This window comes from Rhea americana, unplaced genomic scaffold, assembly GCF_003343005.1.
Source record: "Rhea americana isolate MKP2758 unplaced genomic scaffold, rheAme1 scaffold_237, whole genome shotgun sequence".
NCBI classification, from domain to species: domain Eukaryota; kingdom Metazoa; phylum Chordata; class Aves; order Rheiformes; family Rheidae; genus Rhea; species Rhea americana.
The window spans coordinates 813,380-840,949 of NW_028186354.1; the positions used below are offsets into that span (position 1 = coordinate 813,380).

Below are 27,570 nucleotides of genomic sequence, written 5' to 3' on the forward strand. Positions count from 1 at the left end.
TCTTTTCTTTAATTAAAACTTAGAATAAATAATTTTGTTAGATGTTAATAAGCTTTGACAGAGTCCCTCAATGAATTCTCTTCGCAATTTCACATTTTTTGCTGCAAGCATTTTCTAAAATCCTTTTGTGTAAGAGTTGGTATAGCTACTCTGTTTAAATATTACTGTAGAGAAAAAAAATGCACTTCTGTGTTACCAAAGTCCAGTTACAGGGACACAGGATTGAAGGCACAAACTCTCAGATCCTGAACACACACTGCAGCTCTAGCTTGGTGCACCTCAGTGAGAGGTTTGCCTTTACAAGAAATCATGGTCAGACAGAATTTGATTTCCACAGTTCCAGCTTCTGACCTAGCACCTCATAACCAGGTGTTTGGGCTGTGGGTCAACATGTTTCCTTCTCAGACTGGAGCAGAAGCAGCCCTTGCACCTTGAAGTGACTGCTGTACTGCCCTTACAGCTAAACAAGCTGTTCCATCTGTCCCCAGTGCAAAGGGAGACAGAAGTGTGTTCATGCTCATGGGGTACACTGAAATGTATCCATGCAGATGCTGGTTGCTTTACTGTTAAATATTGCTTTACTGTTGATCACTGTCCAAAGGAGCATCCCCTACTCCACTACTATCCATGTGAGGGCATTACAAATGCAAACGCATCACAGCTTCTCTCCTTAGTCATCAGGCTACACATATTCAAAGCCCTATTCATGTGAACTCTGTCATCAATATCTGTCATGGCAGTGCTGTTTTGACAGCACTTTCCTTTGTGGTATCACAGACACTGTGGAAGTTGCTGTCAGACTGATTACACTGCCTGGAGATTTTCACCCTCTCCACCATAAACAAAAATTACTAAAGCGCAGCAGGTCACTAGAAATCCCCGCATAACCCTTGCATTCACAGACAAGCGTACAGCATGTTCAGAGAGCTGGAGTCAGCATTTCAGAGCGCAAAGCCAACAAGCTCCTCATACACTTTCAGAGAGGAAATGTAACAGGGCAAGGTCACATTACAAAAAGATTAATACTCCGCCAAAAATAGCTCTAGGCCATGATGACACATATACAGTTTGCATAAAGAACAAACAGTAGGAAGCAGAAAACTACGAGGTTATAATTCAGTTTAGGAATTCTGGTAATAAAGGAGAACAGTAGAACTCGGTTTGTGTAATCAGTACGTCCCCGAGTTCCCCATAATTTAAAATGTGTCACAGACCACAATCCTGAATCTCCATTTACAAAGACCCCCCTCACCAACGTATCCCAGGCCCACTGCTCTGTTCGCTGGCTGCATCCAGGACTTGCAGAGCAGCTCTCACGTACCAGTATCAATGTCTTCCTCACGTGGGAGGATGAGTTCCCAACTGTCTGGCTGGCATTTGAGTTACGTACTATACACATGCTGCCAGGATGCAAACAGCATAAGTGAGGCACTAAAATCTACAATAAACCAGTGTGGGAACACTGTGAGTGAGCAATGTCAGCAGAATACTACAAATACACATAATCCCACACAGAGCAATGTTACTGTTCAAAAAATCAGTACTCAAAGGCTTGGAGGGAAAAGCCTGTGCTGAGTAGTGCTATGATGAATCAGAAGTGGTTCGACTGATGCTGGAGGCTGACTGTGGGTCCTGAAATGCACTGTTCAGGTTGGATGCCCCACATAAACCATGTTCCCTTGTTCCCTTGTGTAGCATCTTCAAAGCTTTCCCCTCTGTAACATTCCACAGAATCACGGAAGGGTTGAGGTCGGAAGGGACCTCTGGAGATCATCCAGTCCAACCCCCCTGCTTAAGCAGAGTCACCTAGAGCATGTTTACAAGGATTGTGCCCAGATTGCTATACATATTTCCTTACATAATGTGCATATAATACAAGCAGTATAGTAGGTAATCTAAATATCAGCTAAAATTTTGCCTACAACTTGTGAAACAAAATTGAAAGCTTTCACCTTCATCTTAGTTTCTCAGCTGTCTTTCTATTTTTCCCACTGCAATAGAAGTCTGGCTTCACTCGGTAAATACTGATCTCAACTCTTATTTTTCTACAAGCAAACAAGTGTTCTGCTCCTTTCACTTTGTGCTCAGGAGTTTGAGCACCGATGCTACCTTCCAAGGAATTACTCAGAGGAGCAAGCACTGCAAAAAATACTAAAGATTGACAGAATCTATTTCTGAGTGAAACATCCACTTTAGTAATTGTAACAGCAATTAGTTTATTCAGGCTAGACACTGTCCCTTTAAAGGTAGCATGGGTGACGGCAATTTTAGACAAAAAAAAAAAAAGAAGGTTGTAAAGGGACATAAAAAAGATGCACATTACCCACATACAGATTCTTAAAGATACAAGTGCTCATACATAAGGTGAGAATAAGCCTAAGAAATGGATGGGTTTGTATCGGGAAGCAGATATAAACCAGTTCCCATGAATATGATGCTAAATTATTTTATCATCTGAGGGGCTGTTCAGTAAGACCTAAGTTTTTGCAAAGATTTTGCAGGAATCATTAAGTATATAAAATGAAAAACTGTCCCACAAACCAATAAAATGTACTAGACAAGAAAGCYACAAATCTTGGAAGCCCGAAGTAAGGATGCTTTACACCAAAACTCTCAAGTTTCACATACTACCAAAATGTTATCCTTTCTGTCTGTGAAAAGGGCTATCTAAGAAGTAATTTATTATCTGCAAGTGAAATAGGCTACATCCATATTTTTAGAAGATCTCAACCCTGCAGTAACAAGTAAAGACACAGGTGCTTTTTCACAAAAGTAAAGGACCAACTTCACTTCTGAAACCAGAATTCAGGCAAAGGAATTACAGATGTTCTTTCACTGTCAGTATCAGGCTCCTACAGCAGGACATCTATTAACCAGATTTAATGATCCTTGAATCAAGTTAAAAGTAACAACCTAACATGTATTTAATTGCTAGAGTAGGTCTCTACATCACACAGCATTTAGAGGTTATTTCTGCAAGAGAAAGAAGGGAAAGGACAGAGACGTGGCTCCAGACATTAACTGGTAAGTGGAGTGTCATTTGTAAAGATCAAGGAAGCAAGCCTGGGACTCTGCAAGGAGAAACTGCCAGGAATTTCCACAGGCCTAAGGCCATTGGCAAGAATCAGCTGTCTAGTAAAGAGTTATTTTCAGACCAAAGTGTTGTCTTTAGGGATTACTGCACTTACAAAAAAGTTTTTGATCACCAGGTAACAGAATTACGAGAGTGGGGAAGGTTTTTTTTTTTTTTTTTTTTTAAAAAAAGGATTGTAAGGATTTTAACATTGTCTCTCTCAATCAAATCTTACACTTATTCCTGACTCCTGCATTCACTAACATTACTTTGGAAAAAAAACAACCTTGGATGAACCTCAGTCTACTATTTTTCTCAAGATGCAGCTACTTTAAGAAGCCTCCAAAATATTCCATCCACTCACAAGGAAGGGAATAAAGTCTCTTTCTGATAAAGAACTATCTGTTTTTAAACAAAGGAAATGCTTACATACAGGCTCAAGATTTGGAAAAGAAAAATCTTCATCACTAAAGATTTCCAAGTCAACGTCTAGCTGTAGCCCAGTGTCAGTGCAAACTACAGCCACTCCAAGACAACTCCAATTCTTTGCTTTCACCAAAAATTAAAAAAATATATTTTGTTTCTGCAGAAAAATATAAAAGGAGCTGTGCTGACATTCACTTCCTAGAGTACGAAAGGACCAAGTTCTGTGTAATGCCCAGAAAAGAGTCCTCTCCTCTGGGTTGCAGAGCGGTTTTGGTGAGGACAACACTGTCTAGCAGCTGCCACGTCCGCTGAGAAGCAAAGAATTAAAAACAGCCTTAATAAATAAAGGAACGTGATTGAAGAGGATTTAGGAAACAGGAAATCTTATCATGGGTTTGCCTATATTCCCTTCAGTAGCATCCTTCCACTTACTACAATTAAAGACATTACCAAGAACAAAAACATATTAAATATKTCAGTATTGCTCATAAATATCACATTTACTCATCTCCTAAAACACACAAACGGCTGTGAACTGTTTCTGAGTCCTAAAGACATGGAGGATATTAATAGCTCAATGCCTCAGGACTGAAAAAGCATTTGACTTTTTTTGGAATGCATAGTTACTTTCATGCTGTAAAAACATTTGCTTTGCCAGGATTTTCTAGCATTTGTTATACCTTGATTCAGAAAACATAGGCAAAAAGCACAATCATTATTCCAGCAGAAACTGGAGCATTTCTTCATAGCTTTTATTTTTTTTCAAACCTTATAGCTTTAATTACTTCCAAACTTCTTGTCTTGCCTGTTCGGCACTTCGAAAACAAAATCAACTGTCCTTATCAAGTTTGCATCTGGCGATTCAGAAAATACTGTTATTCCTCAGTCCCATGCCCAGTGCTCCTAGAAGGCTTGGATTCAGTATCGAAACTCCAATTTTCTTCCCTGCATGCCAGCATTACGGTTTGACATCAGGTCTGGAAGGCTGAGTGTCCCTTTACCCCTCCCTCACTACAGAGCCAACAAGATACTGCAGGGGTAGCTCTGCCCTGCCGTACGTGACACCCGCCACTGCCCGTTTCCGCCTTGGGGCAGAGGCCTGCTTTAGCGCTCACTGCACCGAAACACCAGAATCCCGAGATGATTTCTCTGCTCTGGGAACATGCAGTGTGATACCTGGTGCACGTAACAAAGGTATTCTGCAGACTCTGCCTCTCAGTGTGATGTCCCATTACCCCTGAATGGAAGGATCGCTTTAACTTAGGTCTGCAGTCATGCCTGGCCCTCTAAAGCAAGGGAGAATGATGGGTGCCTCTAGAGAGGGAATTGTTGTCCGGAGGCACCTTCCCCTCTCCGCCAACTGCACAGACCACCTAAGGCACTGCTACACTTCTCATAGACTCCAACCTCAGCGAGCAAGGATTTTTCTCTTGAGAAATGGGGGATTTTACCTTGCTCCTCTTTTCTTCTCACAGTACACACGTAACACTGCTTACCTCAGATACATGTAATTTTCAGTAGCTTCAGAGTACATGCAGACACGTGTAGTTCAGAGGCTTCCTCTTCTTAATAAAAGCTTTCGGCTATGTCAGGTTTGGAGTTAAAACTCATTTGTGGTGTCCTTTGACCATGCCCTCGGTAAGAGAGGATGCAGTGACTTCTGGCAGACTGTCGTGTTCTCCGTATTTTTAGGGTTCTGCAGTTGGTCCTTCTGACCTTGAGGCTATTACATTAGTACCACACTTGTCATTCACTCCTTTTTCTTTGGAAATCCCAGTGATTAAATGAACAGGAACATATCCAGATCTACATTCTGGATTATTTGACTCCAGTAAATAAGCCTTAATGTCTACCAGCTATCACAGATAGCCACTCGCGTATCTTTTTCTGAGCTGACAGCAATGGTGAGAAGAGCAACAAGGAGTATTTTACCCATAATATACTGCATTCCTCTTTAGAGAAGCTGATATTCATGAGAAAATGTACCAGGGAATTTTTTTTTTTTGGCTAATTATGTGGGCATGTGTTTGCTTTCTCTCTCACCGATACTCACAACCTCAGGCACGTGAGCTATGTATTCTTGAACTCCTCTGAACTTCCAGACTACACACATCAATGGTTACAACATCACATCAACAGTTACAAAAATCCCAATCGCATACACAGATCAATGACATAAATATTGATATCTGTTTCAGTGACATTTCAAATACTTTTTCTTCCTGTGAAATTTTAACTCTCACRTCATCTGGTAATAACTGTGATGAACAATAGATGAAAAGAGATAATATAGAAAGAGAAATCCAATTTTGTTCGCTTCAAGGTAAGAACTGTGAAACAAAGGAACCCCTCGCCTTGGTTTCCTTTAGCAGTGCCATGTTCACTATGCTAGTTCTGCAAAACAAATAGTCATAATCTACTTGGTGTGTATCACTGCAAATGTATTAACAAGCAGTTGCTGAGGGATTTTAAATTTTAACTATAAGCCACACAGCAGAGAAAAGCAACTACCCCAGGGGCAAGCAAAATGGATTTCCTGGAAGAGAAAATTTTACACAGAGGTCTGTGGAGATGTACTGGAAATACCAAAGCTATTTCAAAGTACTAACAATTGCCTAACTGTAGTGCTAGTTCCTTGAAGCAGATTTCACATTATGTATACATACATACAGAGAAACTGAGATATTTACTATTTTTTTTTAAACTGACATAGGCTTTTTGTTATTCTCTTTTGTTCATCACACAAAGGGTCTCAACATAGGCTACTCTCAGCAGTTTTCAGTTGTAGCAACTTTAACTCCCTTTCCAAGAGACCGCAGAAAATGCTGATGTTCCACTTTTTATAGCAGGGGGCTGGGCTGTTGGATGTTTCAGATCAGATATTAGGTTTTGTGACTTTGGGAGTTTGAGAAAGATTTCAAGTACTGGTTCTACTCTCTTGCAATTGTCTAACCCTAGCCCATAAATCTTTACCAATGCTTTCTTAAACTATAAAATAAGATCATGAACAAATTAATATCGTGAAGGTTTTTGCAATTCTCTGAATGGTCCTCGATTCACTCTGTATTTTTATAACTGACTTTAGTAACACAAAACATCAAGCTCTAAAGTGAGAACTACAATTTTTCAAATATGCGTCTCAGGTTTCATGTTTACAAAACATGGTAGCTTGTTCTTTTGAGTAAGGCTCTCTATTTTACTTCTTTCAAATGTATCTGGTTTGCATTTCTGCTTGCTTGCTTTTGTGTGTGTGTGTGTGTGTGTGTGTGTGTGTGTGGTTGTCTTTGCCAAACTGCTGCAGAGAAATGCAAATGGGAAGAAGGGGAGGGCAGTCACAGCAGGTAAACTCAAGGCTGCTGGGGAGAGATCGGTGCGTCTGAACTCCATCCCCCAAGGGTTGTAACAAGTTCTGAGTGGTGCCACCATGTAAAAACAGAGGTGAAATTTTGAAGAAATTCTACAAGTTATGTGTTTTGCCTAATCAGCTAAGAAAGTGTAAAGACAAGAATGGTTATTTAATAATAATTTAGTTTCTCACTTCATACTCCTGCCCATGCTCACAAATTTCACTGCATCTTCATTTATTTTAAAAACTTTGTTTCACTTATGTGCATTTAGACACAGAAGAAACATCAGTATGAAAAATGGCATCCTACTCTAAACATCAGCTTTGTATTACTTCAAGTACCAATGACAAAAGCTAGCCTTTCTTCCAGTTGGAGCCAATGACCTAGCACTGTTATGGAACAGTGACCTGAACTATGTTGTGTTTTGTSCCCCATCAACAAAACTGTCAGCTCTAACTGCAAAATCTTTATTACTATTGATATATGAGAAAGGAGGAATATAAATTAATAAACAGAACTAGTGTTGTTTTTGCACTTCTGGATTTTTGACTAATCATAGGAAATTACAGATTAAATATGCTGGATCTGGAAGTCTATGGGAGATAGTAAGTATGCACCTTTAACATACTACTTTTTTTTCTACAGCATCTTTTCAGATTGCAGCTACTTTCCAAGAGGTCAGCTTGTAGTATAGAGACCAAGAGACTATGCTGCTGTTTAGACAATGAAACAACAACCCAGAAACAAGGAAATCATGTAGACACTCTATAGAAGCTTACAAATGAAACTAAGAGTTGGAGGAAAAATGGAGATGCCCAATGGTAGCAGAGATGATAACAGAACAGAATTTGTATCTTAAAATTGCAGACCATTGCTGCATCTGAAACATACATTGTCTCCAAACCACAGAATGTGAAAAAGCAAACAGAAAAAAACCCTAAAAAATCCTCCAAAACAAAACCAACAACTTCCTTCCCCCCTGGGTAAGCATACCAGTAGGTGTTCTATTAATACTCAGCTTTAGATGCAGAATTGCAGTACCAAAGGATTTATAGGTAGATCTAGCTACCTAGAGCAGTTTCCAGCTGCTATAGCAGAGATCACGTGTTTGCCTCGCAGCAGCAGCATGTAAAATCTCTTCTCTGTGTCATCTGCTAAAGCTCAACTGGATGGCTGTTCTGGAGGCTCATTAGTGTGCCACAGATGTTGCTAGATAACCTTGCAAAAAATATTTATGCTGCTCAGCCCTGGCCTCATTTGTTTTGAATAGATGCGACGTGTGCACCTCTCTAAAGCTGTTCCTCTGAGGGGGGTGTTCAATAAATCATCTTCCTCAAATCTGGGGATTGTTTGTTTTCTTAGGCATTTCCTCCTCAGTGATTTGGCTTACAGACATAGAAAAAAATAGATTTTCGGGGAGTTCCTTTTTTTGTCCCTGCTGCTTGCCCACTTACATCTTTGGTAGAAGTTATGCCAGACATACAACCAGTAGCATTTAACTTGAAAGACAAAGAAAGGAAAACACTCCCAACAGATGCCTGGCTAATGTAAATTTCTACTTTTAAAACCATTTGCCTATATCCACAGCATAGTTACGCAGTATTTTAACAGTCAGTAGTCCACTACAAACATTCATCAGCTAACACCAGCACTTTCCAGAGTGATCAATCATCCTAACCCTCACCTTTGGACGAGGAAGTAATAATCCTGGTATGAAGACAATCACTCTTCTTTTTTAGGACATTATAAAATTCTCAGCATTTCTTAAAGTGAGGGTCAGGATAAAGGAGACTGAAATAATGCAGCAGAACAGATGTCTGCCTTCTGTGCATYCCACACACTCCTTCAGGCATATCACATTTGCTCACTTCATAGGGCTAGGGAAGGCAGCAACATAAATGTTTTCCAGCAGTCAGGTTTGTATCTTGGCATATTTTTACAGTAAAAGATTAAGTTGTGCTTTTCTTCCTGATACTTGCATTGCTATCAGTCAAAGGACCCGCAAAATAAATACAAGCTGTCTGCTCCTCATCATCATTCTGATTAGACCCTCAATGGGAAGAAAGAATCACAATTCCATTTTGGAGGTGTGTTACAGGTGTCACTCAGAATACACATCAAGCATAACAGCTGTTTTACTATCTCTTAAAATCAGAATTTCATTAACTTAATATAGTGTTACAAAGGCTTTGCACCACTTGTAATCTACTGGTTCTGTTTCCCTGATTGCAACCTCCAAATAAGTGAATTGTCACTATGAGTGCTCCTCAGAGGAGAGCTGTATGCTTTACCACTGAAGGTTTCCTTTTGCAGCAGAGGGTAATTTCRAACAGAATCACATTTCAGACCAGAACACACACAGTAAGTTAATCTTACAAGATTGAAGATCATCGATAGTTATGTGAACAGGACTTGGTCCTTTCTGGGCCCAAAAAATTCTCACTAGCTTTGAAAAACTGTATGAATACTAGAATGCAAACGGATCTGGACTCTCAAGGCCATTTAGGTTTGTTATTATATACAGCTACTACTATGCTTATAGCTACTTTTATTTCAAGACYGAAGGCCTAAAGTTATAAAAGAACACACAAAAGACAACCTCCCTTCTAATCAGTTGTATAAGTAACAGAACATATTAAAACTGGTGATAGGAAAATTCTTCCTTTGTAGAAATAACTCCACCATCACCACCATATTTCAAGTATAGTATATTAAGATCAAGACAATCCAGGTATTTTTGATTAAGCCAAACCCTTAGCGATAACCTAACCAACATTTTGTAGGTGGAACTTCCCCAGAAACACTCTGAAATCAGACACCAAAGTCATAAAAGAAGAAAAATTTAGAGTGATAATAGGAAACATACAGAAAAACCTATAAAAGTATTTCAGGGATCAACTCGCTCTGTCACTGCCACGTGCGCTACAGCACAGCAGGTCAGCCAGTTCGGCCCATCACTTCACGCCCTGTCTAGGTTTCAGCGAATGCAGGACAGCAGGAGATTTTACCTGTCAAAAGAGGGCTTCTCTCCACAGTCAAATGCATCCTGTAACTCCTTGACAAGATTAGCCTGCCCAGGCAGTCGAAAAAGCCCTTCTTCCTTTAGCCCCCGCTGTCGGATAAAATCCACACACTGCTCCACCAGCATAGGAGCCAGACGGTTCCCGTACCGCTTTTCATATCGGACAGTATCTTCCAGCTTCTGGCCAAAAATACCTGTATAAAAAAAGAGATGTGACTTGGCTGAGACTCACAAAGATGTTCAAGAAGCCTACGCCTGATGTTAAAATACACACAATCTAAAGGTCTTTTTAAGTATATAGATAATTAATCTACTCTTTTCCTAAAGGTTTAATGCTCAACTTCATACTTGATATGTGAAAATATGATAATGATCTATTTTACAGTAATGCTTCAAAACATTATTTAAAATATAGTGTAAAGGGCTTGTCAGACAAGAAGTACAAAATATATAGAAACAATACAATTAGAATCTTCTGTCACAAAATTTCCAATTTAAAAGCAACACAAATTTCCATCCACATTTTGCTTTATGACTGACTACCTATACAAAATGAAGTATTTTCAGTATCACTTTCAATGGCACATAACTTATTCCTTTACACATTGAGGGAAAAGATTTCTAAATATGATTTGGGATTTCATTCCCACTGAATCAAATGATAAATTGAATTTTCACACACAAAAACACCATTCCTGTAGTTTACAACCAGTTGCACTATCACTTTCTGCTTCAGCAATAAGAAATTGTGTGTTTGAAAAACAATCATGACACTAAGGGAGAAATATGTAGACTGAAACTGCAGGAAATCAGTGTTTAGACTCATCCTCAAAAGAAGTAGAATTTTATTGTCTAAACTCACTTTAACCTGATCTGAAGATATCACTGCTGGCAGTGGAAAGACAGCTATTTTTTCACAGCTTATTTTCCTTGTCCTCTTCAAACTGCAGAACTAGCCACCATAGCGCCACAATAACGTTCAGCCATGTCGTCCGTGACAGAAATTCTCTCTTGAGAGCATGTGTTAACTAGAATGGGGGTTGAAGCAAGCCAATGCAACTCGCATATATATAGAAAGACAAAGAATAGTTCTAAGGCAGTCATGATCAGAAACTAAAGATCAAATAAATACCTATACCTGAAAGGCTCATTTTACAATTACTTAACCCATAAAGGAAAAAAAGGAAGAAAAAAAAATACACTTCAGCAAGTGCACAGCTCCTAGAATGTTCAACAAGGAGAACAGAGTTGTGGTGTTTTGCCTTTTTAAAGAAAGCCCAAAGTTGAGCAGTCAGCTTTTGCTTTTGACTCTCACCCCAAAAACTGCATCACCATAAATTAYCAGCACATGAACAGGTAACCACAGACTAAGGTAGGAAACAGATTAAAAGTATCTTGCCAGTGACACCACGATGACCTTCAGCATGTACTTTTTTTCTGCAGCAAAAAGAAAGGTAACTTATACTTCTGCCTTTGGGGGAGCGTGGGCAGGGGAGAAGTTGCTTTGCATGCGCTTCAGGATATTACAACAAATGGGTAGCAAGCTGTTAGTACTTTATCTACTTGTTTGCAACTCTGTGAAAGTCTAAGATTTGTAGTTAGGTGCAATTATTTTTATTATAATGCAGAAAATGTCTGAAGAGATAACTGATGTCCAGCTAAATCATCAAGAAGTTATTCTGGACGACAGAGCAGCACAACTTGCAATTTCCACAGCACAACACTTGTAGATGCCAAGAACAGCAGCAGGTAAGCGGACTGAACATCACCGAGTCAGTCTTTCTTAGGCCACTTCTTTTCATGTTGCACAACAGCCAAAACATAACACTTAACAATTAAGAGAGAAATTTTTGAAATTTTAGGGTGAATCAAACTCATAAGAATACTGACTGATGTGGAATAATTGATGTCCAGGGAGTCAATGATGACAGATGATATAAAATACATTTTCTTATTCCTTTCATACCTTCCTAATCTCCTGCAAACTCCCTGTGGAGGCAGTGGGACTATTAAATGTTTTGGGGCTTCTTTTAGTTTTCTGAGCTAAGGGTTGCTGCTGGTTAACACTGAGGAAATGCTCAGACTGCTCCATTTTGTAACTCCTCTTCCTGAAAGTAGTGCAATGAAGGAGAAAGGCCTACTGAAAGACTATTAAGAAATCATTGTGATTACAGGAATCAGGAATTTCCGAAGTCCCTTTTTGCTTTTGGGATTGCACCCAAGACCTTCAGCCAAACACAGAGCTCATTTAGGGGAATCAGTTCAGAATTCACCTCCAAGATGGCTAAGTTCTCACAAATCTGGGCACTTTTGGAGCTACTGTTATGAAAACACACATGCCTTTACAAACAAAAGCATCTATTCAACAGACAAACAAATTCAAATCTTTTTCAGCAGTAGGATGACATGAAAACTCAGCTGAAGGCAGATTCTCCATGTCTTGAACCTCGTGCAGTACAGCTCACTGCTCAAATAAAGGATACTCCAYGAGGTAGTTGCATAACTGGCTCAAAACTGTTGCCCTGAAAATCTTGCAAAACACAATTCTACTTAATAAGCTTTTAGTCTGCAAGTGTGTACAAAGTTAATATCATCAAGGAGAATAATGGTTTCTCTGCCTTCTAAAAACCAATGTATGTTTGTTTGTTTTTTTAACTCAAGAGAGATGGCCAGGACTGGGAACCAAGCTAGATATGTTACTGTAAGAAGGAATCTAGTAGATCTATTACTTTTTTTTTTTTTTTTTTTTTATCTTTTTGCCTTGCAAAGCTTTGTGCACTGCTGTAGCTCTGCTGAAGCTTTAGAGTGATGGGATCACAGTGGAAGGGACCTCAGGAGGCCATCCAGTCCAAGCACCTGCCCAAAGAAGGGACAACCACGAGATCAGACCAGGTTGCTCAGGGCTGTATCCAGTCAGATCTTGAAAACATCCAAGGATGGAGACTGCATGACCTCTCCGGGCAATCTGTCCCACTGTTTGACTGTCCTCCTGGTGAGAAAGCTTTTTCTTACACCCAAACCCTCGTTTCAGCTTACGTCTGTTGTCTCCCACTGCGCTGGCATGCACTGCAGTGAAGAGCCTGACTCCACCTTTTTGGCAACTTTCTTTAAGATACAGAAAGGCTGCTCTAGGTCCTCCCACTCTCCCCTTTTCCAGGCTGAAAAGCCCCTGCTCCCTCAGCCTCTCCTCACAGGCCGACTGCTCCAGCCCCTACTAACCAATTGGTGAACCAACTGGAAGTTCAGCCCCATTGAACTCCCACCGGTTATCTTCCTGTATGGACACAATATTCCATAGATAGTCTAACAAATGCTGAGCGTAGGGCGATTCTCACCTCCTTCCATCTACTGGCTGCGCTCCTGGTGATACAGTCCGGGATGCTGTCGGCCTTCCCAGCTGCCGGGGTGCACTGCTGCCTCTGCCCAGCTTGCTGTCCCTCCRGGCACCCAGGCCCTTTTCAGCAGGGCTGCTCCCCAGGCAGCCAGGCCCCAGCCTGGGTCTTTACAAGAGTTCTTCCTTCTCAAGGGCAGGACTTGGCTGCCCCCACCCCCCCCCTCCGGCCAAGTTTATCCCGTGAACATACAGGCTGAGCTTTCCTTCGACAGCCCCTAAGATCTCATGGTTCTAACACAAGAGTTTTCAGCTCTTTCCAAACAAAATTCATCAGTATGAAATACAGATACTCCAATTATATGTTGTACAACTACCACTCATGGCCACCGACAGTGCAATTAGTATGAATAAACTCTGTCCTATTACTTACACTTTCTTCCCCTCATGATAATACTCTTTATAATAATGTACATATTAAAGAGCAGCTAACATTTGTAGAAGAAAGAGTGAGTTCTCAAAACTGTCAGATTGCTTTGAGACTCCTATTAGTAATGACATTGTAGTCAAAACACATCACTTCATATTAATACATTTTATGAGTTGCTGCATTTTTTTTTCTTTTTTTCATTTTAGAAGTGGTTTTCAATGCATGTCTAATACAGAATGAATAAAATCGGAATACAAATTTTTGTGCAGTGGGAGCAAAAAACATTTCTGTATCGTTACAAATTGCTGATGCACTGTAACATAAGCTGCAGTATATTGAAAGCAGCTGGCAACTGCACAGCATTAAGATGCCCGTAACTAGTGCCAAACAATATTTCTTAGCACAAATAACAAGTAGCAAGTGGTTCAGATATGAAAGGTGACATATATTAAATGCATACAGCCAACTTAGTTCTCCATTGTAGTAACAAATCACAGCTACTGAATGAAGAAAATTTTGAAACTTTAAAAATACACATGTGGAAAAATAAAACATTGTATGTCGGAGAGCTGTGTCAAGAAAACAAACTGTCATCCAAATCAGAGCCTAATATTTTCCTATTTTCATTCTTAAACTTTAAACATTGAACCATTTCTGTGATGGAATGCAATAAGGTACTTTGTAAATTAGGGGACTTTTACTGAGACACTTAGAATACACCTAGCTGAGAACACCYGAGAGACAGGCAGAGTAACTACAGTGCTTATCTAGGATTTGACAGACTAGATTCGGATTGTATGTAACCTTCAGTTGGCTGCATCTCATCTGGCTGGAGGGGCAGGAGGGGTCTGCATATGCCCCACAATCCCATCTCACAGCTCAGACAAAGCCTCAGAGACTTGGATCCCCATCCATAAAATGGTGATTCTACTGGGTCTGCCTCAAAGCATGAGGATCTCCTCACTCCGCTTTGGGAAGCACAAACCTAGTGTGGTAATTGTGACTGTGTAGTAACCTAAAATTAAGATCTCAGTCTTACGGAAAATCAAAGGTAAATCACCATGTCATTCCTTTAAATGCTTCTACAAGTCCCCATTTACTGTGCTGTACATTTCGTACTTGTTTGACTTTGGAATTAATCTCGGGAAGACTTGGTTGGCTTTTAAAGTCTAAACTTCCATTTTCCAAGGAAAAGATTTTCATTACCTCACAAATCCAGAGCGCTGCACCAGGCAATAATCGGCCATGAAAGGAATTAATCATGATAAGCTCTACATAAATATTGACTTGAATTACAGACCTGCTGATGCCTCATGGAAAAAAAAAAAAAAAAAGAAAGAAAAGAAAAAGAAAAGAAAGAAAAGAATACCCACTCTGTTGCCCCGGGCAAAAGTGGGGGGAAACAATGACAACTCTGCAGCCACATCTTGTTCTCATAACTTTAACCTAGTCCATCATTTTTTCATTGTCTGTTTCTTGGATTTTTCACTGTTCATAGCAGGGACTTTTTAGAACAAAAGACAAGATCAGTGTCCTTCAAGGTTCACCTGTTTCCACTGTTAATTTCTAACATTCTTATCCTCTGGCCCATCATAACTGATGACTTCAGAGATACTATAGATGAGTGGTTTATAAAGACTAGGACATTGACTGTTAAGAAACAAAGACAATGCTACGATCAGTTGTGGTTGMAAACACAGAGTAACCATAATGGCTGGCAGAGGTAGACTAAAGCTGAACGCTGTCAGCTATACCTGGAGACTACTAGCGTCTCCTTTACAGAGAAGCCATGAAAAGACAGCCAAGGTTATGAAGACCACTACACTCAACTACAGCATGACCAGTATCACAGAAATAATTTCACATGCTGTTCTTAGTGCATTTCTACCGCAACAACTGAGTAAGAACAGCTTCATGGAGAAGGAAGTAAGAGAGAGACCTCATATCCAGACGCACAGGTGAACAAGTGCTGTCTTGCGGTTTGTTTATTTTGGGGATATGGATTCAGAGAGAAGAAAGAAACAGAAAGGCCCCCTTCAGATTCAGATTCAGAGCTTGGCTTCCCCACAACAGCAGGAAGACAGGGAAACGTACATGTTTCCAGTTCTGGCCAGTCATTAGATTTAATCAGCAGAACTACTCTTTCAGAGAGGCCCTTGCAGGTCTTTAAAGCTACATCCAATTAAGCAGGAGCCAAGATCACGCATAACATCAAAGAGGAAAATCACATGATAGCAAAAGACATTTTGAGCAGTTATTCATTAACTAGAACATTCCCGTGGCAGAAGTCCTGTAAACACTTTGAGAAACTGGATTTCCAAGCCTGATAGATACACCTAAAGCATATGAAAGACACAACAGTGTTGTATCCAAACTACATCATATGTCTACTCTGCTCAGAACTGTGAAAGCACTGTGGTGTTCTCAACAGTACATGAGCACAGTTAGACTATGATTTTAAAATCTACAAAGTGCTGGAAGAAATAAGAATACTATTAATCAATGACTTCCTCACATACTGGACATAGGCAGGGGATGCCTCTTAGGTCTGTTGACTCCAAGCTTTTAATCCAGTAAAAAAATAGAAGAGGAAGATCCAGGTGCCAGTTCTGGGTCTTTGTTTCTCCGCTTGAAAAAAATTACCTACCTCCCCCAGCTCTATCCCAACACATATGCTCAATGAGTCAGAAGGCTCTGCTTTTCCCAAGTTGCATCTAAGCAATTCAAATGATAGTAACATTATTTTCAGACAGTATGAAGCACAGAAAACTGATGCTTTTAACGTGGAACACTGCTCAGTCAGACATTTCTGCCAGTTTATGCTGTGCTGGGTTATTCTGCATTCTCAGTAATGCGGTAGAAATCTGAAGCAGCTGTACAGGTGTGCATTGAGCTCTAAGGCATGTCATCTTCTACCAGCACAACTAATCCTAAATACTGAATACATCTGGGTACAACTGTGGGTGAATTTCTCTGGCTGGCAGATGTGGACTGGACCTTCTGTCACAGGAAGACCAAATCTAGACCACTGTGTCCTGTGAAGCTTCTCCTAAAAAAGAGTGAACGTGATGATTTAGAAACAAACTCAGCCATGCAACTAAAGCAGTCCTGAGGTTCAAATCTGGAACCACTTTCCTAATTCCTACAATCCTATTAACCACAGACAGAGTTTGCACAAGTGTGGCTTAGCTTTCAGTGAAGGGTGCTGGAAAGGGGATGTTCCTCATCAGACTTAACAGTCTGCAGGAACTTGGGTATACTTGATAAAACCATACCAAATAAAATGATTTCTAAAAAATGATACTAGTGATGAATTAGGTATCCTTCATGATGGGACTGTGAATTTGGTGTCTGACAGGTCCCACACCTGCACCACGTGTTGTCTCTCTGTGCAGCACAAAGGATCTCCCTCTTTCCAAAGAAGTTGTTAGTTCGTGGGCCATACTGATCAGAGAGGGTCAGTTAAGATCAGAGGAACTGATTCCAGCTTAGGATCTGGTTGACTGTTTTAAGCAACCTTCAACTTTAAATCACTAATTGATTGAGACTGAAAATAACAGAAACAGGTGAATAGCTTTCAGCAGCTCGTCTGGGAACAGAGGTCCTAGAATAAGACAAAGTGGCTGGCACAGCTACATAATACTTCAGATGGAGTTTAAAATTATTTTTTCATAACAGCTGTCTGCTCCTCTGTTCACCAACACTAAGTATCCATCTGAGTGGGTCAAAGACAGGCAGTATTTCCTTCTTTACAGAATTCTGTAATTTCTCTTCAATAAACAAAATCAGAGATGAAAAACCCCACCAAGAAATAGTGGTGGGAGAATTCTGTTCCTGTCTCACTCAGATTCTCTTAGCTTCAAGACTTCTCCCACCGCATGGCCAGTGCGACGGCAGCAGTACATAAGGTCTCTGCCCTGGAGTTTTCGCACAGATGCACACCAGAGCTTAGTGCTCAGAAAAAAAGAACTCTTAAAGAAGAGAGAAGCAGCTACAGGCTGGAGAGGAATGTTTCAGAAACACTGCCAGAAATCTGTCACACTGAATCAGATCAGGGCCTGCACTGCTTCTCTGGCAATGGCCCATGTTGCTGCCCCTCCTCTTACAAAACTCTGCTCACCTTAAATCACTGTGCTAGTGACCCTTCTCATTCTTGCATACAGCCAACAAAGTCATTTTTTTCCCTGCTTATCCCAGATGTGTTTTCAGGGAGCACCCAAGCTGGTACTTACACATTGTCTCTGAATCGACCTTTAAAGCTCTGTCTTCCTTCAGATTTCTTCTGAAAAAGCACTTCCCTGATGACACAATCTCCATGCAGGCCTGGCATTTCATTTTTCAGGGCCTAATACAATGCAGCATGGATCTTTATCTCTAGGTATTGTTCTCCACCGTGTATCATCAATGAAGATGATGATGGTGTATGTCAGCCTAAACATACAATGTTATGCTTCTCTTCTAGTTCTTCCAATGACTAGCCAATGGCTTTCCCTGCTAATTTTGCTAACTGTCACTAATTTTCTGCATTGTGGTTTAGCAGTCTAAGTTACACAGTATAATACTAAATGATCTTCATGTAAGCTTATGTGCTAGATCTGCAGAGAGCTAGTTTTATACATTTTTTATACTTGGGTATACAATTTGCAAATCACATTTCAAGAATTGTATAAGGCAATTAATCTTATCATCTTTAATCATCTCTACATTTAGGCCAATAGGATGCAGACCTAGATATATACATATATGTGTTCTGCAGCTCTGATTTAGGGGTTTTGTAATGATATTTTTCAACGTGTGCAAGACAGTGCAAGTGAAACACAGGGTGCCTAGAAGACAGCATATAAGTAGCATGGCCCCCATCATCCAGTCCTCTGCCCCAAACACTGCAGCTTCACCGGGGCGTGTTTCAGACATGAAGAGCTTCTGTGTCAGAACATACTCAGAAACACTAAACGGCTGAAGCACTTCCTGGAGAGGCCAAGGCTGCACCGAAGGAGAAAAGACAGCTGTCTGCAAACTCATTGGTTAATCCTTTTTTAGCTTCCAAACATTCTCTAAATAGTTAAATGTATAAATGGGGGACAGACAGCCAATTAGCTCTAATTCACACCAATGCAGGGAAACACACTTGTACACTTTTTACGGACACGTGTCCTGTTGTCCAGTCTTCAGAGGAACCAAAGAAAGCATTGGCCCCGTGTGTTTGTGTGTGCGTGCTGGGGCAAAGAGCCTTCAGAACAATCTCAGCCACAAATGAAAACAGATCTCCGTTGTGGCTGTGCTGGGATTGCCCTGGCTGGTTGTGGCTCCTCGTCATGGCATCACCCGTGATGATGCTACATCACCACTGAATCTCATAAGCAGACAGCTGCATGGCTGTGCAAATGGGAATGAATTTTGCAGGATAAATGGCAGCATGGAGGAACAGCTTGGAGAGGAGCGGGAGATGAACATGATTTTATGTCCTGCGTAAGATCATCTACACAGCATGACAATTTAGTTTTTTTACTTGGATTTCCCTGTCTAGCATAGTTTCTAAGGCAGCACAAACATTCTCCTGTTCCCCTGAACAAAGTTTGCCTTCTCTCAGAAAGATAGTTCTCCCTCCCACCCTGGCACTATGACACCTTATCGTCAGTTGTCGTATCTCCTTCTCAGACATGTGTTTCCCTTCCAGCACTACTAGCTGRCACATTTTCAAAGCCAGCCTCCTCTGCCTTCCTACTGCTGCCATGCTGTTTCAGCAAGAGTATATGCAATGCAGAAGAAAAGGCTTTAAAAATCTCTCTGCAGCAAGCGGAAATGCAAGCGCAGGCTGTGGGATGGCAGGACAAAATAACAATGCAGCACTGAGAAGAGGACAGTGCTCGGTATGGATCTCCTTCAGCCCATCAGAAACCTCAGAATCCAAGGACTTAGTCTTCTGGACAGATGCATAGTTATCTTGTTACTTTGCACCCTCTCTTCTCTCCTCTCCTCATACACAGACAAAATACAAACCTAAACTCTCTTCCCTAATAATCTGCAAGCCAAATAGCCAATTCTGAGCATCACAGGTCCTATTCCCTGACTCTTCTCCCTGATTTTCACTCTGCAATAATCTTGTCCCAAGCCACCTCATTCAGGCAGTCCATTCATGGACTATTATACAGAGAGGCAATGTCAGCTTGCCAACTACAAATGAACAAAGAAGTAAATAAATCATTCGTGGGATGTCAGCATCTGCATTGTTTCATGCCTTTTGTTTCGGTATTCTCATCGGCACCAGCATGCACAGCCCCCTTGACTTTACAGAAACCATGGCTTCACTAGCAAAGCAGAACACAGCAACAGAACAAACCTACCTTTACGGAAACTAAAACACCGCTTAATTCTCCTATAAGTAGTTTTAGGAATGAAAGGAGCTGCTGCTAAGGCACCTGGGCTGCGGACTCCAGCATTTCTATCTTCAGGCATCATACAGGCCAGAACCCCACGTCCCCACGCTTTCCTTTACCAGCTACATCCAGATGAAATGCCACGACTGTTCATCGTTACTGACTGCTGAGGAGTTTTTATAATAGTGTATTTTCCTCTGGAGCTAGGAGATTTGTGGTCTTCTTGATCTTGGGTAGAGTTTGAAGCAATTTCAATGTTCTATTCTCTTCTTCAGTTTTGCTTTGAAGAACAATATCCCTCCAACTATTTCCTTTCGTTTCTTTTATTTCCTGCAGTGAGACAACTATTTATTATGCAACGTCACAACAAAAGAGTTTCAGCAAAAAGATGTATCTTCCATTCAAACAGAAGCGTCTGCACGGATGCAGGGCAGAAAGACCTCTTCTTCTCAGCTGGAACAGGGGGCGGAGTGGCAGGGACTCCAATTCCACTGGAAAAGGTCAGTACTTTGCGGTGCACAAGGGGAAAGAAGAGAACAATACCAGAAAGGCCACCGAAGAATCCTCCAGGATACGATACGCCTTGCCGGCTCCTTTTATTTCTGTAACTGAGGAGCAAAAATAACGATACCTTCACCCAAAAGGCTCTCTGTCCATAACAGATTCCTTTCAAAAGGCCTTTAATCTACCCAGCTCCCTGTCTGATGCTCTCGTGGATTTCTTGCTTGTTTTATTGCCTTCGAACTACCAGAAGCTCTCATGGGAGAGACACGTCAGATGCAGCAGCCGCGCATCCTTGCCAGCAGGATCCTGGGGAGCTGCTGAGGAGTACGTGCCTCCACACGGGGATGCTCTGCTCACTTCCTCCCCGTCCCACGCCTGGCAATGGCAGCCACCGCTGCCGCTGCCTTCTGCTCCAGCCACTCACATGCAGCAGGTGCAGGGAAACAATGTAAAGGAGGGAGCTGCTGCAACGCGATTCTCTGCCGTTGTGGATGACTTTGAGTTGACTTCAGGCGGCTGTCGTGTGTGGCAGCTTGAAAAGCAGTCAGGCTGCGCTCCCACAGGAGGTGCCAGACCTTACGCTACTGGCCCTGCTAAAATGCTCACGTCCCTTCGTCTTGCCTCCTCCCGCCCCCTCAGTTTCAAGCTTTGCAATTAAAGCTCAGGCCTTTCCCTCCCTTAAAAAATTGCCTTTTAAAATCTAATCAGGAAAGGAATGTCATGTGCAAACAAGCATTACATGTCCTGGCTCATTTACATTTCTTTTCCCTTTCACAATTTTTTCCACAGTTGCTTATATTTTTGGTGCAAGAAAAAGCTGTTCCTGATCACTTTAGCAGATTCCCACCTCTCCCCCCCTTTTCTCTTTCTAGCACAGGTTAACAAGTAACAATTTAATTATATAGTTAATCATTGACAAAGCTACCTGCTCTGGTACCTGGAGTCCTCTCCCACTGCCAGACAGACTTTAAATATTAGTGGCTCACCAAGGCTCAGGGATATCCACTGAACATGTGTACAATTTGCTTATAATGCTTAAAAGAGCCTGAAAATTCAAATATGTTACCCAAACTGAAACTTGACTTGTGTGACACCAGACGACAGCCGCTTACCATCTAATGATAAAATTTATGAAGCAGAAATAACACAGGTGTCTTGATTAATTGGCTATTTGAATTAATATTTTTCCTACAAGTAATTGCTTGTCATCATAACTGTCATCGTAACAGTCATCATCATCTGACTGCAACTTTTCTATATTTTGTTTATAGCTAATGTAATAGATAAAGAAGATTTTTAACTTCAGTTTTTACAGCTCATTAATACAAGCATAAATGATAAGAGCCTCTCTTTAGAAAGCGCTAAAAAATTCTTGTAGGAAGAGGTAATAAAAATATGAGTATATCTTTTCATATGTAATTACAGAACAGTTAACAGGGCTTGTTAAAACATCTCAGAGTATCAACTTATAAGAAAGTTAATCAAATGGGGACATGTGAGAGGCATGATTCTTAATGGTAACACATACCACAATACCACTTTTGCCTTGCAACAATATTCAGGCAGTCTTCATAAACACTAAAGCCTATCCTCACATCTGCCGTGGATTTAACCGTTTGCTTTCCAATACAAATAACCTTAAAGTCAGAATACTCAATCAGGAATTCCAATGGGGGGGGGGATAAGTGTTTTAATTACAAGTGAATTTAAACAGTAATTCAAGGACTGTACCCTTCTCTTGTTTTACGCAAATCAGCACACCAAGACCTCACCTAGGTGTTTCCATCATTAAGTGCCATTAAACACTCAACAATGACTGTGTCCTGAGAATTCCTCTGGTGGCTGGAAGGATTCCCAACCGTAAACCAGAAATAGCTCTTGCCCTGTAATGTAAATGAGGGGTTTGTGAAGAAAGCACAGGGTCAGGACTCAGGAGATTTCCCCTCTATTCCTAGCTCTGTCACAACCTCTGGGGACGGACTTGGGCTAGCAGCTCAGTTGCACCAGATCTCAGCTTCTCACCTGTAAGATGGTGACACTTGTCTGCTTTGCAAAGGAATTTCAGGGCTGCTTTAGCTTGTATTTGCCCACAAGCATGGTGGTGGTGGGAGCTAGGCACACAACACACACATAGCTTCTCTCCTTGAAAAACAGAGTTCTGTTATACACCCAAATGAGTTGCTGCCACAGTAACTTACGCTCCTATTGGACTGGAATAGGAGAAGAACATTAAAGAGCTCACTATAAGGCTTTCTTCACAAAAAGAAAGATGGAGATAGGTGACCTTTGCACCAGGCAAACAAGCACACTTCCTCCCTAGCTGAACTGCAAGTGACTACGAGCCTCCTGTCTCCCCCGTTCCACACCATCCCTGTATGTCTGCAGAAGATCATACCTTTTGAGATAAACCTTTCACTTTGTTTGGGGGGTCGGCACTATATGGGGTTTTGTTTTGTTTTAACGTTCTTCTGTGAAGTGCGTATGCCCAGGTCCGGGACTGCACCAGCTGGTAAGCTCTACCTTTATTAACATGTAGGTCAAAAATCCCAATGGGGTCAACACCACGACTGCTTAGCACCATCTTTCCAGTATGTATTTCCACAGGAAGAGCCAAACAGAAGACAAACATGTTTGAGAAGCTGCCAGGCAAGCCCCTAGCTAGCTGAGTCCCTTGGGGCAGCCCACCAGCAAGGGCCAAAGCCTTCTCCTAAGAACTCTATCACCTGAATAAAGCACAAAGAAAGATGGATAGCTCAAAGAACAGTTTTATCCAAAATGGTAATTTCCTTTAGTACCTTCCATCCTCTCGTCTGTAGTGTATCTGACAGGTGGGAAAGAGACATTTGCAGTCAGCAAATGTGCCTTTCAGTGATAACTGTTCTTCTCTGTCATGAAAAAGCACAGACAATCCTACCTTATTTTTCCATAGTCTAATAACACTTGCTGACAAGACAAAAAAGCCCTTGATACAATACTGGTKCTCTTTCACAGTGGGAAAATATTCCTGTCCCCAAACGTTGAGATTTGAGAGCTTCAAGGGATGGTTTGATTGATATACAGACATTTTTGCAGGTGTATGAATCATATCTGTATTATAATGACATAGATATTACTACAAGAATAATGATGTTGGAAATGATGCAATAATTCAAACTCATTCAGTACAAGAGAGCTTTTTAAAAGACATCTGACAATAAGTTTTGATCCAGCACTACTGAAATTAGTGGTTCTGCCAATCAAAAGAGAAAGAATCTATCACATAATGCTCCTGCTAATACCCCAGGGCACAGCTTTATATATCATCATCGTTGGCCTTAGTTGTCATTTGCAGGAGAATCACTGACAGCCTCTTGTGACAGGTATTTGTCAGCAAGGTGACCCAGCTGCACTTCCTTTGCAGGGGACCCACCCTCTGCATTAGTCAGGGCCACAGCTATCAGATCACTTGCAAACTGTCCTCAGCAACAGCGGCTGCAGTACTTCATGCACAAAATGGTGCACCCTGTAGTTCCTAATATAACTGTTTCAGTCCTTTCTCATTATGTGTGTAGGGTCTCATGAAATGTTGGATGACCTTTTCCCCTGTTTCTAAATACTAAGCTGCTTGCACAAAGCAAGGATCCTGGGGGCAGCACAAAAAGTTTTCACGGATCTGAAACGCAAATGAATGAAGACACTCCCTCCCCCCTTCTGATTTTTTTGAATCAGAAAGAAGAGCAAAGAGTATGGTTTTGTGAATGAAACCAATGACTTCTATCCTAAAGGATGAGGCCAGAGCAAAGGCTACTTGCATTACAGTCTCTTCTGAAGCAGTGGGTAGGTCTTAGTCACCTCTCTTTGCCTCCATTTCTCCTTCAAAAGGAGGATAACTGTATTTTTGCTCTTGCTAGAGGGGCTGTGAACTAACGTCACTGACTGCTGTGCACTGTTTGACCTCAGTTGGGACAGCCTAAGCACAGTGAAAAATATGAACAATCTTTTTTCCCTGCGAGAAGCTGATTTCACAGAAGACCAATCTTCTGGGAAAACTCCTGTTGCCTTGGTGACACTCTACAATATGCTGTCCTTCTCAAGGGAAATAGTTTTAGACATTTTAAAGCCTTTGAATTGATCCCTCTATGTGGGAACATGCCTGATACCTGTATAACAGGTGAAAACAAAGAATTTATTCCACTATTTTTGAAATATCTAAATCATTCTCTCCTCTTCTTCACTGCAAAACGCTGACTTTGGCAGAGACATAACAAAATAACCCCTGCGTGTCTTCGTTCATCTCGGAGTCATCATGGGAATCTGGTATTTTTTCTCACTGACTCACCTCCTCCAAATGGYGCCCAAATAACCCTACGAATGGATTTCACCCAATCCTCCATGTCATTCTGCGTGCTTGCCATAAGAAGGTACGTCTCATGATTAGCTGTCATCCGCTCTCGGTCTCCTCCTGCAAGAGAAGATAATTGTACTTAGAAATCCTTTTGCTTTCCTGCCCAACCAAGCTGCTGCCAAACTGGCTGCTGAAAGCAGTAATAGTGGCTCTGAGGAGAGCAGACACAGATACCTTGAACCAGTGTGTTTATTGTCAGCCATGGCATGAAAAGAAGGTCCTATAAGTACATTCCCCATCTGACAGCGAGAAGCTGTCAGGCTTCCAAAAGCAAATGAGAGGATAAATGTCACTGGTAAACAAAAACAGCCCCATGCTGTTCCAAGAACCACAGGGCCTGCACTAATCCGTAACTTGATATACACACTAGAGGTTTTGCAGCAATTACCATACCATGACAGTCGGAATAAACACAGAAAGAGAAACATTTGGGGATGCTTCCATTTTTTATTCTCAGGAACAACGTGTGTCACATTCACAGCAATGACATTTGACACATGAACGTTGCTGTGAATCCCTAGGGAGAAGGCAGCTGATGCTAGCAGTGGCACAGCCCAGCCCACTGGCTTGGACAGGCCTGATGCGGATTAGATTAAGGGGGAAGACAGTGCTCCTTTAAGGATGGAACAAYACAAAAAAGGATAAAAAGAGAATTCAGCTGCCCACAGCCCCAAATTTTCACTGCTGTAGTACTGCTTAAGCTCTGTCCTAACAGGTACTGTGTTAATGCAAGAGCAGAAGAATAGGAATCAAACAGCCTTTAAAGCACGCAAAAGGAGCAAAGCCTAAAAAGATAATTCTGGATATTTTGAAGACCTTCCACTGAGCCAACAGCATGCATGCACCCTTCATGTCCAAACTTGATGCACCTAAAAATCAGGAGTTTTGTCCTTATCTCTATCCCAATTCTTCCATCCCTATTTTTAATTCTGGTCATATCTAAAGTAAAGATTTTTGTTCATCAGAGCAGGAACAGTGCTCTTGGGAGGCCATCCTCTGAAGAGTGCCATGATCAGCACTGAGCCTTGTAGCAGCTAGGTTTCTGAAGAATTTCCTGAGGGTCTAACAAATCCAACCATGATTTGCTGGTGCAACCTGGTCTATTTTATATCTCACCTACAGTTCTCTTCCTGAAAAGAGGCAAAAATACAGATACAAACAAAAAACCTCAATATACTTTCACACCTAGTAAACGTAGTATTTTTAGGGAAGCATGTTTCTCCTAAAATGAAAGTGTTTCGCACTTCACTGAGCACCAAAACACAGACTTTTCCTGAATTGATCTTAATAAATATATTTAACAATACAACACAAAGTTCACCAAAACATAGGACAAGGAACATAGTGTGCAGCTGATGGAAGGCAAGAGGTCACGGAATATTTTGCTGATAAAATATAGTCAGCTGAGTAGAATTCAGCCAAAGAATATCAACAGTATTAGAAGTCTTATACATCTGTGTAAAACACACGAAAGGTATTCTAGATGTATTCAAAGAACACCACAAACACTTGCCTTACTCTGAATTAATTTCCACTTTCTGGAAAAAGCAAAAACCATAACTTCAAATTAGGATGGAAAAGAGAATTGGTTCTTCAAAAGGAGGATTACCGTCATCTTAAAAGGAGGCACTTTAGAGAAAAAGCATGTAAGATCAAAAAGATGTATTTATGCAAAATACATGTCAAATCCAGGAATTAAACAGGAGATGATCTAATTTTCTTATTACTTGTGATAATGAAAAAGATGACAACCATAACGAAGTGATAGCCCTTCTCTTTGGTGTCTGTTCGATTGCTCCATATTCTTTTTACAGTCTGCATATTTAAAGTTGGTGGTCAGTGATAATTTTATAACAGTTTGGAGGGTGCTCTCCAGAAACACTGAATTCATCCCGGAATTCTAGACACTTCATTTGTGGATTCTAGAGCAGTACTCTAAACGGCTAACTAAATTAAACACTGATTTAGCTAATATATAATTAATGTGTGTTTAATTTAGCAGAGAAGAAAATTGTATTTTGTTCTATTTTCTTTTGGTATAGGAAACTAAAGCTTTCCTAACCAAAAGACCTTCACTGTTTATTACCAATTACAGATGTGCTTTGTAGTTCAGTCCCTTTCCTTCACAACGAATACCAAATCTTGCAGAATTCTTTGACTTCCTTTTGATCTAGCTATTACTCAAGAATTGCTAGAGGTTGGCACGAAGCCTTGCTAACAGATATGTGGGGATACCGTAGTGTGTGTTCAATCTGTGTATTACTGCAAACATTAAGCTTGAATGGGAATATATTTAAAATACAAGTTGAACAATATCTTGCAAAAGGACAAGAAAAAATGCCCATGATTCTAAAAATACCCATCTCAAATAAGAAATACTGGAAAAACAGAAAATTACAAGGCCCTTTTAAAATCTTCAGCAGGTCTACATGACCCCTCTGAAGAATGCTGAGAAGTGTTTAAAGTCTGCATTCCCTTTTCTTCATATAACATTACTGTTACTATTTTAATGGAGCACAAGTAGATCACCACCTCCAAAAATCAGACATCTATTCATACTGTATATATTGGTATGAAGTATCCTTATTTGAAACAGTGTTGGGCCTGAAGTTCCTTAAAGGTGCAAATGCATCCTTAACCCTTCCCTAAGAATGTTCAAATCATAATCTATTTAAT

General features: G+C 40.9%; 1 protein-coding gene across 6 annotated transcripts in view; it reads right to left on the bottom strand.

Moving 5' to 3' along the window:
• The window catches only part of ARHGAP24 (Rho GTPase activating protein 24), a 239,361-nt gene that overhangs the window by 22,360 nt on the left and 189,431 nt on the right, over positions 1-27,570 (bottom strand). For all 6 annotated transcript variants that reach the window (XM_085306286.1, XM_085306291.1, XM_085306287.1 and 3 more), the window contains 2 exons: positions 24,829-24,951; positions 9,855-10,062 (listed from right to left, as the gene is read on the bottom strand). In XM_085306286.1, coding sequence (XP_085162412.1) covers positions 9,855-10,062; positions 24,829-24,951 — 331 coding nt within the window. The remainder of the gene's footprint in view (positions 1-9,854; positions 10,063-24,828; positions 24,952-27,570) is intronic.